Genomic DNA, 11991 nt, shown 5'->3' on the forward strand with positions numbered 1-11991 from the left:
TATATATATATATATACAACTCAACACATTACAACGACTTACCAATAATTGCTATTTTCTGTCAAAGTTATTTTCTATCTCTTTGGTTAAAGTTGCACATATTTCAGAAATTTGACAGCGAAGGCAAAGAGGTTGTATGTAACGTCTGCAGGAGAGAGTTAAATGCAGCATTCGAATTTAAGTCAACTTGTCTGATGACCGATTACACAATTATTCCATATGTGGATTGTGAAAAAATGTTACAGCTCGATATAAGAGATGTGTATACGAAGGAAAAGACAAGCGAGTCAATGGACATTTCAGACAGTCAGAAAATATGTCGATTGTGTATGGAGCCAGTAGAAAGTGAATTTAGGTGCATTTGTGAAGAGGAACTTGAAGCTATCGAGAAATTGGCTCCTGAATTGGTATCAATGATATTAAGTAGTCATGTTTTTCTCAATTTAATGAAACCACTTTGCAGAATATAAATATCATCAAAGATCCCGTTGTGTGTAAGGAATGCTTTGATTCTGTGTGCACCCACAACAGTTTCCTAAAAAATTGCTTGGAAGTACAGGAAGAAATTAAAGGTATTTTTTATAACGCAGCAACTGAAAGCCAGATAGANACTTTGCAGAATATAAATATCATCAAAGATCCCGTTGTGTGTAAGGAATGCTTTGATTCTGTGTGCACCCACAACAGTTTCCTAAAAAATTGCTTGGAAGTACAGGAAGAAATTAAAGGTATTTTTTATAACGCAGCAACTGAAAGCCAGATAGATATGTCACCATCTGAATTATTCGTTAAGACTGAAAACGAGGACAAAGAATTCGATATCAACGATATGGAAATGTCTATCAAAGCTGAAAGTATCGACATAAAATCGGAAGATGAGGAAAGCAGGTAAGAGAAGACTATTTTAACAATAATTTAAAAGGTAAGCGGATAACTCCAGATCTTATTTAATTCTGCATCTCTTTCATACATTTCTTGTATTCCTAACGGTTTTCGCATAATTAATTATTTTTAACATATCTTCAATAAAAATATTACTAACTGTCGTCAAGTATTTGATTAATATGATAATAAAACTGAAATACTGTCTTGTCGAGTTCAGAAACTTGCATAACTGCATTTGGAATAACTTATAAACCCCTTTGATTGAACACCTCATTTTGGAAAATACCTTGTATATGTAATTTTTTCAGCGACTCGCTACTGCAGAGCTCGGATAGTGAATCATTCGAGAAGAGGGTCCTTAGAGATGCAGAAGAGGATGGATATAAACATGAGAATAAATCGACACACCAATGTAATACGAAGGTCCAGCAGGACCACAAAGGATTTTACAAATGTAATAAATGTATTTACAAAACCAAAAGCGAGAGTCGTTTTATAGCACACCGTACGAGACACCAGAACGATTCGGAAGCATATAAATGTGAATCGTGTGAGTATGAAACTGAAAATAAAAAATTTTTTCAGAAACACCGGTTGAGGAATAAATATCCTGTTCCTGGAGGACAATTGTACAAGTGTGACTTTTGTGATTTCAAAACAAAGCGGAAGGTCAGTTTTAGTAGTCATTATATAAAACACAAAAACTCAAACAATGATGTAGAGTGTGACTATAAAACCAAACACAGCCTGTTACCCAATAAGGACACTTCACAACTGCCCACATATAAATGTGATGGTTGCACATACCAATCAAAGACTAAGAGAAACTTTACCAGACATCAGTTGATACATAAAGATCCTTCACAGGTTCAAATGTACAGGTGTAACGACTGCGATTATGAAACTATATACAAGAATTTTATCAAACGGCACCAACTGAAACATAAAGATCCTTCTCAGGTTCAATTGTACGGGTGTAACGACTGTGATTACGAAACTAAATACAAGGGTAATATGAAACAACACCAACTGAAACATAGAGATTCTTCGCAGCGTCAAATGTTCAAGTGTAACGACTGCGATTACGAAACTAAATACAAGGCTGAGATGAAAGATCACCAACTGCAACACGAAGATCCTTCGCTGGTTCAAACGTACAGGTGTAATGACTGTGATTACGAAACTATATACAAGAGTTATATGAAACAGCATCAACTGAAGCATAAAGATCCTTCGCAGGTTCAAATGTACAAGTGTAGCGACTGCGATTATGATACTAAATACAAGGGTGCTATGAAACAACACCAACTGAAACATAAAGATCCTTCTCAGGTTCAAATGTACGGGTGCAAGGACTGTGATTTCGAAACTAAATACAAAGGTGAAATGAAAAAACACCAACTGAAACACAATGATCCTTCGCAGGTTCAAACGTACAGGTGTAATGACTGCAATTACAAAACTATATACAAAAGTTATATCAAAAAGCATCAACTGAAGCATAAAGATCCTTCGCAGGTTCAAATGTACAGGTGTAAGGACTGTGATTACGAAACTAAATACAAGGGTCATTTGAAAAATCACCAACTGATACATAAAGATCCTTCTCGGATTCAAATGTACAGGTGTAACGACTGCGATTACGAAACTAAATACAAAAGTAATGTGAAAAGTCACCAACTGAAACACAAAGTTCCTTCGCAGGTTCAAATGTACAGATGTAAAGACTGCGGTTATGAAACTAAATACAAGCATCATATGAAAAATCACCAACTGAAACACAAAGATCTTTCGCAGGTTGAAACGTACAGGTGTAATGACTGTGATTACAAAACTAAATATAAGGGTGCTATCAAACATCATCAACTGAAGCATAAAGATCCTTCTCAGGTTCAAATGTACAAGTGTAACAACTGCGGTTACAAAACTAAATATAAGAGTGATATAAAACGACACCAACTGAAACATAAAGATCCTTCTCGGGTTCAAACGTAGTATGGCAACTGTAATTATGAATGTAAATATGAAAATTCTGTCAAACAGCATCAGCTGAAACATAAAGGCGTTCTGACTGTGATTATGAATCCAACTGCAGGAGTTGTATAAAATATCACATGCTGAAGCATAGAGAGCCTTCACGAGTGTAAATGTTCGGGTGAGTATGTATGAGCATGCAAAGGTGTGTCACGGGTTCAAATGCATCAATGTGATTCTGGAACCAAGCATAAGAAGTCTCTAAGGAGATATCTGTTGCTGCTCAAAAACATTTGTGGGTGCGAAGTACGGCCCATTGAAACGCAAAATCCAGTCAAAAATGAAGTTATTTAAGGAACCGACCATAGATACGTCAATATGAAGTAGAATGTAAAGCCTGTCGTGAAAAACATCGGTTCAAGCAGAAACTCTCCCTGCAACAGAAAGAGACAAGTGATTTCGGACTAGTGCTTTTGTAACAATGTATTAAAATGAATACTTTGTAAAATACATCGGCTTTTATATGTTTAAAAATATACAGGATGAGTCAGAAAGAATGGGTCAACAGTAAACTGGAGATACTAGATACCAAAATATTATGTTTGAGCTCAACGTGCATTATACGAATGTTGCTGGTTTAAGAAATACAGGGTGTTCAAAGTTTAAATTTTATTCTGATATTTCTCAATAATTCAGAAAATTTTGATAGCATGACTCTGAAAATGGGTAGTGTTGGGTTTTCTATGTTTAAAAATATATATTTTTCATTACCAATATTCAGAGTTAATCTTAAATGTGTATATACATGTGTATTCTAAACGAGGAGACGGTTTATTATGTAGAACATGCAGTTAATAGTTTTTTGTTCAAAAAAAAAAATTAGGAACAACAAAATAAATATGTAATAATACTAAACACTAAAATAAATATGCATTGTTTTTCTTAATAGAAAACTGTTGAGGACTACTCACTTCGGTGTGGTATTTACGTGTTGAGAGATCAACTAGGCGATGTTGCCGGTGTCGTATAGATTCGTAAACTCTAATTTTTAATGAAAAGAAGAAATAAATAAGCATGGATTTAGTTAGGTAATATGTCGGAAGTCTTGAAATATCTTTATAAAAATGTTCAAAGCCTGTTTCTCTTGCAATTCTGATGCATCTGTGATTTTTAGCAATATTATCTGCCCCGTTTTTCACTTCTAGCATAGAAACACAGTATTCGATTGTCCACATGATTTTCGAGACAAGCGTTGCCGTCAACCAGAAAGCAGTGCTTCGAAAATTATTATGTACCTGTTAGTGGGAGTTAGTTATATTTGTACAAAACCAATTCACCCTTCCAGCCTGATATTCATTATTTGTCCTGTCCTAAAAATGTATTGTCCTTATAAGTAGGAGTTGTGTAAATATGGATGAGAAAATTATGAGGGCTTTGGCTGGAGGGGCTATTGGCTAAACGAATTTTGCAGTAACCACCTTTATTTTCTATGTTTAAATAGGTGTTTATTTGTTACATTTATTTTTTTGACTTCTTTAATTTTTATACGTACACATTTAAAATTAACCCTGCGTCCTATGTAATTTATAATTTTCATTTGATTTTTGGTAATTTGTGTAGGGGGGGGGCAGGGTTCCCAGTGCAAAGAAACGTTATTGTACTAACAATGTTCCCTATTGTATTTTGTTAGTATTATTTTAAGGCATAAATATAAGTTTAAATGTTTAGCTTTTACTGTGCACTATTATATGATTATATTATATGTATGTAAGATTAAATTAATTAAATATAATTTCGGTACATATGCATTAGATTACATTGTATTAATGTGTTTAAAGGAACCCTTTTGTTTTTACATAGTTTTTGTTCTTCTCCAGTACCTACATAAAAATCTGCAAACCGAACTGAACCAAATTATAGAAACCCAGGGAGTGCTTTAGTGCACGCTAAAATCAAGACGAGAATTAAATTTATGGCGCCATCGGGTAAAAATAACACTAATATATGATACATAATAAATATTGCAGTATACTTTAAATTAATAGGCGGTCGTTGATTGAAATATTTTGTACAAAATTTCAGTCAAGGAGTCGTTGATGTAAGGTAGTGTCTACCATTATTGATAGATGGCGCTATCTACTTGGCAAAACAGGAAGACGTAATGATTCATTACTTTTAAAAAAAAAAAAAAAAAAAATGGATTAAATTCTAATATTGTTAAATGTAATCAGAAACGTTCAAAATTTTATCCAACAACTCATAAACACGGTTGGGCACGTTTAATCATGTTTTGACCGACAAAAACCAATGTTATTTTCCGATAAAAATAGGTGATAGTTTGTAAGTCAGGCGAACGTGGTGGTCACGCAAATAAAAGATAATCCGCTGGTACTAATGTTTGGAACGCTGTGAGCACATGACGACAGGTCTACATTTGAACTTCATGTAATACGCGTTTGCCGAAAGACTTACCTGTCACTTGTACATATTTTCCTCCTACAATATTTAAAATTTTGTCCTCGGCTACATCCGTAGCACACTCATTGAACCACCGTGGCGGTGGCATTTAGCATATGTCTACCGGGCAGACTCTATCCGAAAAACCTGCTGGTAAATGAAAAGCTGCTAATGCATTTTGTCCCGTCTCGCTGTCAATTAAAGTAATATCCTTTAGTTAATTCTGGACGGGAAATTTCGAACATTTGTATGACTGATGTAAACGGTAAACCATGGTAATAAGAGCACTATGAAAACCACAGTAATAATGAATAAGGATTTGATACTTCAGTTGGCTAAAGTTACCTGAAGAAGCAACTTAAAATAATAAAGAGTGACCGCAAAAAACCTGTGATTTTCGCCCGTTTTTTCACAATCCGCAGAGAATTTAAAAAAATACAAAAATATGTTTTTGGTCGCGAATTACTTCTCATAAAAAATTTAAATGAGCACAGCTTTTAGTATATTGAAAATTTTTAAAATCACCCCTACTTAGGGGTTGAAAAAATGCCAAAAATGAAGAATTTTTTGGAATTTTTATAATTATTTCTGATTACAACCCCTTAAAGCTCTCGAGGGTAGATTCTCGAAGTCAATATGCCCATTTTAGTCGTTAAAATGTATGAATTTTTCTGCGATTTATTCAATAGAGAAATTAAAATAAGAATGAATTTTGTTGTATTTTTTTGAGAACAGGGTGGCTTCAACCCTGATTCAGGTGTAGTTTTTTCTTGGAACTTACTATGAATAGTTAATCCATGTTTTCCTAGTCCTGAATTTTCATTTTTGTTTTTTTTGAATTTTTACAATTATTTCTGATATTCCCTATTTTTGGGGATGATTTCACCTTCATCTTATTTTTTTACGAGTAATTTGATACCAAAACCATATTTTTATCTATTTTCTATAGTTCTCCCCAAATTGTGAAAAAACGGGCGATAATTGTGGTCACTCTTTGTGACGCCATCCTTCGGGTGAAAATAGTACTAATATATGATACTTGATAAATATTACAGTATACTTTAAATTTAGAGGCGGTCTTTGAAATATTCTGTGCAATATTTCAGTCAACGAGGCGGTGATGTATTGTAGTGTCTACAATTATTGATAGATGGCGCCATCTATTTGGAAAAACAGGAAGACATTAGGTCTGTTCCTACAAGAGTCAGGGATTGGTTCCGAACCGTCAGAAATATGCATCCAACTAATTCTTGCGATATATTCACTGAAGACACATTTAGAACTTAGCTGGCCAAACATTTCGAACGGTTCGGAACCAATCCCTGACGCTTGTTGGAACAGACCTATTATTGTTAAATGTAATCAGTAAACCTTCAAAATTTTGTCCACGCCCAACAAAAGCCAATGTTATTTCCCAATAAAAATATATACTTATAGGTGATAGTTTTTAAGTCAGGAGAACGTGGTGGCCACGTAAATAAAATGTAATCCGCTGGTAATAATGTTTGGAATAATGGATAAGCACATGATAAGGCTACATGGTGCCAAGTATAGCTTTTATGTATTTTTATTGTATTATAATCACATAAATGCCCTACTAATGGTTCTGTGGAAGCTCTCTTTCAAGAAAATCGCCCCTAAGTTGCCTCTGTTTCAATAAATACCTGAAGCGAAATGTGGCATTTTTCTAGAATCAGTCCTGCCTTTGTCTCGGCTCAACTTTACATACTTAAATCGATTTTAACAATTAACGTAAAAATTATACGTCTTTATGTCTTACGTATCATGACCAACTTAAGCTTCTGTTTATAGCTGTATTTGTTTTACACACTTGGTCACTTTGGTTAATTCATTTTCAGTACATTTCTGACCAAGTTCATTTTTTTTTAAACAAGTGAACAAACCAAAATCAGTTCCCCCCTTTCCGATCTAACCTAGACTAATATCGTGGTTAGTAAGTGAACAAGATAACCGAACAAAACATAACCTACAAGTAATAATAATCATAAATCTAAATAACAAAAATAAGCCGTTGATAATGGATATGGATTCATCCGAAGAAGATATGTTGATTATATGTTGGGCAAAGTATGATTGACAACAACAACCTGTAATTAAACTAAAATTGAACAAACGTTAAATGTCAAAATTAAAATGGAGTCATAGACCTAAGGTCTGTTCCAACAAGCGTCAGGGATTGGTTCCGAACCGTTCGAAATGTTTGGCCAGCTAAGTCCTAAATGTGTCTTCAGTGAATATATCGCAAGAATTAGTTGGATGCACATTTCTGACGGTTTGGAACCAATCCCCGACTCTTGTTGGAACAGACCTCTAGTATATAAGTTCTGTGAATGGAGTAGATGTATGTTTTGTTTATCCTAGAGTTTGTTCAAATCACGGTCACATCTAGTTTGGTCAATTTGACCAAACTGAAGTAACCAAGTGGTAAAACAAATGGAGCTTATTATGTATTATATAATACGGATACAATTTGCTTCAAATCGAAAATCCGCATCTCGTTGATGACGTCACCTGCTGATAAAACAAATTTTCAAATGCAAATTACATTATATTTACTTTGTTTCAAGTAAAAAAACTACTCTTAATACAGACAATGCAGCCGTAATTATATGCAAAGCGAATTCAAGAACAAAAATTCATATAGGTTTTCCATATGTAAACCAACAGCGTCATGTTCTGAAGAACCAGATTAGTGCTGTGTACAAGAACAATTGTTACGTAATTTTTTTTCCACCAATCCGTAATCAATAATCATTGTGCAAGACTTATAGACAAGGCTTTACAATTCTTGTTGTTCCGATAACAGAAGAGGAAGAAGAACAATAACTCTTTCATTTTTCATTGAGGTTAGAGAACCAACATAAGTAACGGTTTGTTATTTACATTTCAAAGAAAATTGTTGTAATGTCTGGCGTTCAAGAAACTTCGTGCAAGCTTTGCCTCAAAACTGTAACCGTAAATGGTTTTGAGGTAATAGACAACGTTACTAGAGATATTTTAGATGTTCTTTTGCTGAAATTGGTAAGTCAGTGATGGTTATGTATTACATAGTTCAGGGTCGCTGATATGTACCTATGGAAACGGTCGATTATCTCCTAAAGTAAGATAGCTGTCGAAAAATCATAGGACACAAGCGTTTTAGGGTTTTTTAAAGCTATTACAAAAAAGAATATTTAAGTATACAGGATCAGTCGAAAAGTTATGATATAACAAAGTTGCTTTTTCTTTATTGGAACACTCTGTATATTATTCCATATTTCAATTCTTCTCGAAATTCTAAACAAAATTCATATATCACATCATGCGCCTAAACTTAGCCGTTTTCGAGATATCGAACTTTGAAAATCTATTTTTTATAAATTGTAGAAAAATATTTTAGTCCGTTAAGTTTATAGTCCATCAAGTTACATTTGAAAGTTTTTAACTCCATAACAACTCTGCGTCGTTCTTTTGTCTAATAGTGAGTATCTATCTTGAGAACACATGTCAAAAATACATTTTGTGTGAATAATTTTCTCGCAAATTGGCACGTTTAAATGAAACAGAGCATATTGGAGTTTTAGTGATCATAGGATATGGTGATGTATGAATTTTATTTAGAATTTCGACAAGAATTGAAATATGGAATAATATACAGAAAAATTAAAGAAAAAACAACTTCGTTTCGTGTTATATGAATAGGAAAATTTTAAAATTAAATAGCGAGTACTAAAAATCAAAATTAAGAACTGAAATTTAGTAAAATTTTATTTCCAATTTGTAGAACAATATTTCCTCAATGGAGCAAAAAAAAGAAATGTACGTTTCAAACAAAGCTCCCTAATGTATGTTAAAGACCCGAGGGTTTTCACCCCCGATTAAAACACATAATTTCAACAATCGGTTTATTCCCTCAAACGACAGAGTTGTCGCTGGTTTATTAGCTATGTCGGGAGTCTGGTGACTCTCGTGATTGACTGACTTCACTCGCTGACCCCGCGGACCGCGCTCCATCGGCTGACCTCGACTGCTCGCACATCCCAAAAGGGTTCTGGCTCACTCGGTAATAACGACGCAGTGGATGACATCCCTCTTTAATAATTAGCATCTAACATGTATATACATCTCATTTCCCTCACCTCAACGCATTAGATCGACCTAACAGTAATTGATATTTTCTGCCAAAGTGATTTTCCTTCTCTTTGGTTAAAGTTGCATATATTTCAGAAATTTGATAGCGAGGGCAAAGAGGTTATATGTAACGTCTGCAGAAGAAAGTTAAACGCAGCATTCGAATTTAAGGCAACTTGTCTGAAGACCGATTACACAATTATTCCATATGTGAATTGTGAAAAAATGTTACAGCTCGATATAAGGGATGTGTATACGAAGGAAAAGACCAGCGAGTCAATGGACATTTCAGATAGTCAGAAAATATGTCGATTGTGTATGGAGCCAGTAGAGAGTGAATTTAGGTGCGTACGTGAAGAGGAACTTGAAGCTATCGAGAAATTGGCTCCTGAAATGGTATCAATGATATTAAATAGTTAAATGTTTCGCAATTTAATGAAACTGCTTTGCAGAATATAAACATCATCAAAGATCCCGTGGTATGTAAGGAATGCTTTGATTCTGTGTGCACCCACAACAGTTTCCTAAAAAATTGCTGGGAAGTACAGGAAAAAATTAAAGGTATTTTTAATAACGCAGCAACTGAAAGCCAGATAGATACGTCACCATCCGATTTATTCGTTAAGACTGAAAACGAGGACAAAGAATTCGATATCAACGAGATGGAAATGTCAATCAAAGCTGAAAGTATTGACATAAAATCGGAAGATGAAGAAAGGAGGTAAGAGAAGACTATTTTAACAGTAATTTAAAAGGTAACCGTATAACTCTAGATCTTAATTAATTTTAACATATGTTCAAGAAAAATATGACCTAATTGTAATAAAAAATTTGGTTTGTATGATAATAAAATTGAAATAATGCCCTGTGGAGTTTAAAAACATATAACTACATTTGTAATAACCTATAACCCCTTAGAATTAACACCTAACATTGGAAAATACTCTGTATATGTAATTTTTTCAGCGACTCGCTACTGCAGAGCTCCGATAGTGAATCATTCGAGAAGAGTGTCCTTAGAGATGCAGAAGAGGATAAATGTAAACATGAGAATAGATCGACAAACCAATGTAATATGAAAGACAAGCAGGATGACAAAGTATTTTTCAAATGTGATAAATGTATTTACGAAACTGGAAGCGAGAGCCGTTTTATAGCGCACCGTGCGAGACACGAGAACGATTCGGAAGCATATAAATGTGAAACTGAAAATAAAAAATTTTTTCAGAAGCACCAGCTGAGGCATAAAGATCCTTCGAAAACGCGTATGCACCGATGCGGATCATATGGTTACAAGACAAGGCACAGGTGTGAGCTTGCTAAGAGTCAGGTGAAACACAAAAGCGCATCTGAAGGACGATTGTACAATCACTTTTGCGATTTCAAAACAAAGAGGAAAGTCAGTTTTAATAGTCATTATATAAAACACAAAAACTCAAACAATCGTGTAGAATGTGATTATAAAATCAAAAACACCGCGTTACCGAATAAGGACACTTTGCAACTGCACATTTATAAATGCGATGGTTGCACATACCAATCAAAGAATAAGAGAGACTTTACCAGACATCAGTTGATATATAAAGATCCTTCGCAGGTCAAAATGTACGGGTGTAATGACTGCGATTACGAAACTAAATACAAGAGTCATATCAAATCACACCAACTGAAACATAAAGATCCTTCTCAGGTTCAAACGTACAGGTGTAATGACTGTGATTACAAAACTATATACAAAATGTATATCAAAAAGCACCAACTCAAACATAAAGACCCTTCACAGGTTCAAATGTACAAGTGTAACAACTGCGATTACGAAACTAAATACAAGAGTGATATAAAACGACACCAACTGAAACATAAAGATCCTTATCGGGTTCAAATGTACAGGTGTGAGGACTGTGATTTCGAAACTAAGTACATGGGTTATATGAAAAAACACCAACTGAAACACAAAGATCTTTCGCAGGTTCAAACCTACAGCTGTAATGACTGTGATTACAAAACTATATACAAGCGTTATATGAAAATACACCAACTGAAACATAAAGTTCCTTCGCAGGTTCAAATGTACAGATGTAAAGACTGCGGTTATGAAACTAAATACAAGCATCATATGAAAAATCACCAACTGAAACACAAAGATCTTTCGCAGGTTGAAACGTACAGGTGTAATGACTGTGATTACAAAACTAAATATAAGGGTGCTATCAAACATCATCAACTGAAGCATAAAGATCCTTCTCAGGTTCAAATGTACAAGTGTAACAACTGCGGTTACAAAACTAAATATAAGAGTGATATAAAACGACACCAACTGAAACATAAAGATCCTTCTCGGGTTCAAACGTAGTATGGCAACTGTAATTATGAATGTAAATATGAAAATTCTGTCAAACAGCATCAGCTGAAACATAAAGGCGTTCTGACTGTGATTATGAATCCAACTGCAGGAGTTGTATAAAATATCACATGCTGAAGCATAGAGAGCCTTCACGAGTGTAAATGTTCGGGTGAGTATGTATGAGCATGCAAAGGTGTGTC

The 11991-nt window shown here is 34.4% G+C and overlaps 3 protein-coding genes across 3 annotated transcripts in view; all 3 read left to right on the forward strand.

Moving 5' to 3' along the window:
• LOC108914854 (zinc finger protein 845-like) overlaps positions 1–7754 on the forward strand; it is a 26967-nt gene extending 19213 nt beyond the window's left edge. Inside the window, exons 2-7 of the mRNA XM_023456345.1 lie at positions 108–407; positions 464–888; positions 1194–1554; positions 1846–2031; positions 2125–2266; positions 7699–7754. Coding sequence (XP_023312113.1) covers positions 108–407; positions 464–888; positions 1194–1554; positions 1846–2031; positions 2125–2266; positions 7699–7754 — 1470 coding nt within the window. The remainder of the gene's footprint in view (positions 1–107; positions 408–463; positions 889–1193; positions 1555–1845; positions 2032–2124; positions 2267–7698) is intronic.
• Positions 7755–8229: 475 nt separating this feature from the next.
• On the forward strand, positions 8230–11529 carry LOC111692373 (zinc finger and BTB domain-containing protein 41-like). Its single transcript, XM_023456346.1, has 5 exons — positions 8230–8358; positions 9544–9843; positions 9900–10168; positions 10414–11060; positions 11510–11529. Exons 1-5 carry the CDS (start codon positions 8242–8244, stop codon positions 11527–11529), a joined length of 1353 nt encoding a protein of 450 aa, XP_023312114.1. The 5' UTR covers positions 8230–8241.
• Positions 11138–11991, forward strand: part of LOC111692374 (zinc finger protein 710-like) — a 10630-nt gene continuing 9776 nt past the window's right edge. The window contains exon 1 of the mRNA XM_023456348.1: positions 11138–11151. The gene's annotated coding sequence lies outside the window, so the exon portion shown is untranslated. The remainder of the gene's footprint in view (positions 11152–11991) is intronic.

Source organism: Anoplophora glabripennis, unplaced genomic scaffold (genome assembly GCF_000390285.2).
Source record: "Anoplophora glabripennis isolate ALB-LARVAE unplaced genomic scaffold, Agla_2.0 scaffold1297, whole genome shotgun sequence".
Lineage (NCBI taxonomy): Eukaryota > Metazoa > Arthropoda > Insecta > Coleoptera > Cerambycidae > Anoplophora > Anoplophora glabripennis.

Coding starts and splice junctions, on each gene's coding strand:
- LOC111692373 (XM_023456346.1), top strand. CDS start 8,242: ATGTCTGGCGTTCAAGAAACTTCGTGCAAGCTTTGCCTCAAAACTGTA. Junction 8,359..9,543: donor ATGTTCTTTTGCTGAAATTG/GTAAGTCAGTGA, acceptor CATATATTTCAG/AAATTTGATAGCGAGGGCAA. Junction 9,844..9,899: donor AGAAATTGGCTCCTGAAATG/GTATCAATGATA, acceptor ACTGCTTTGCAG/AATATAAACATCATCAAAGA.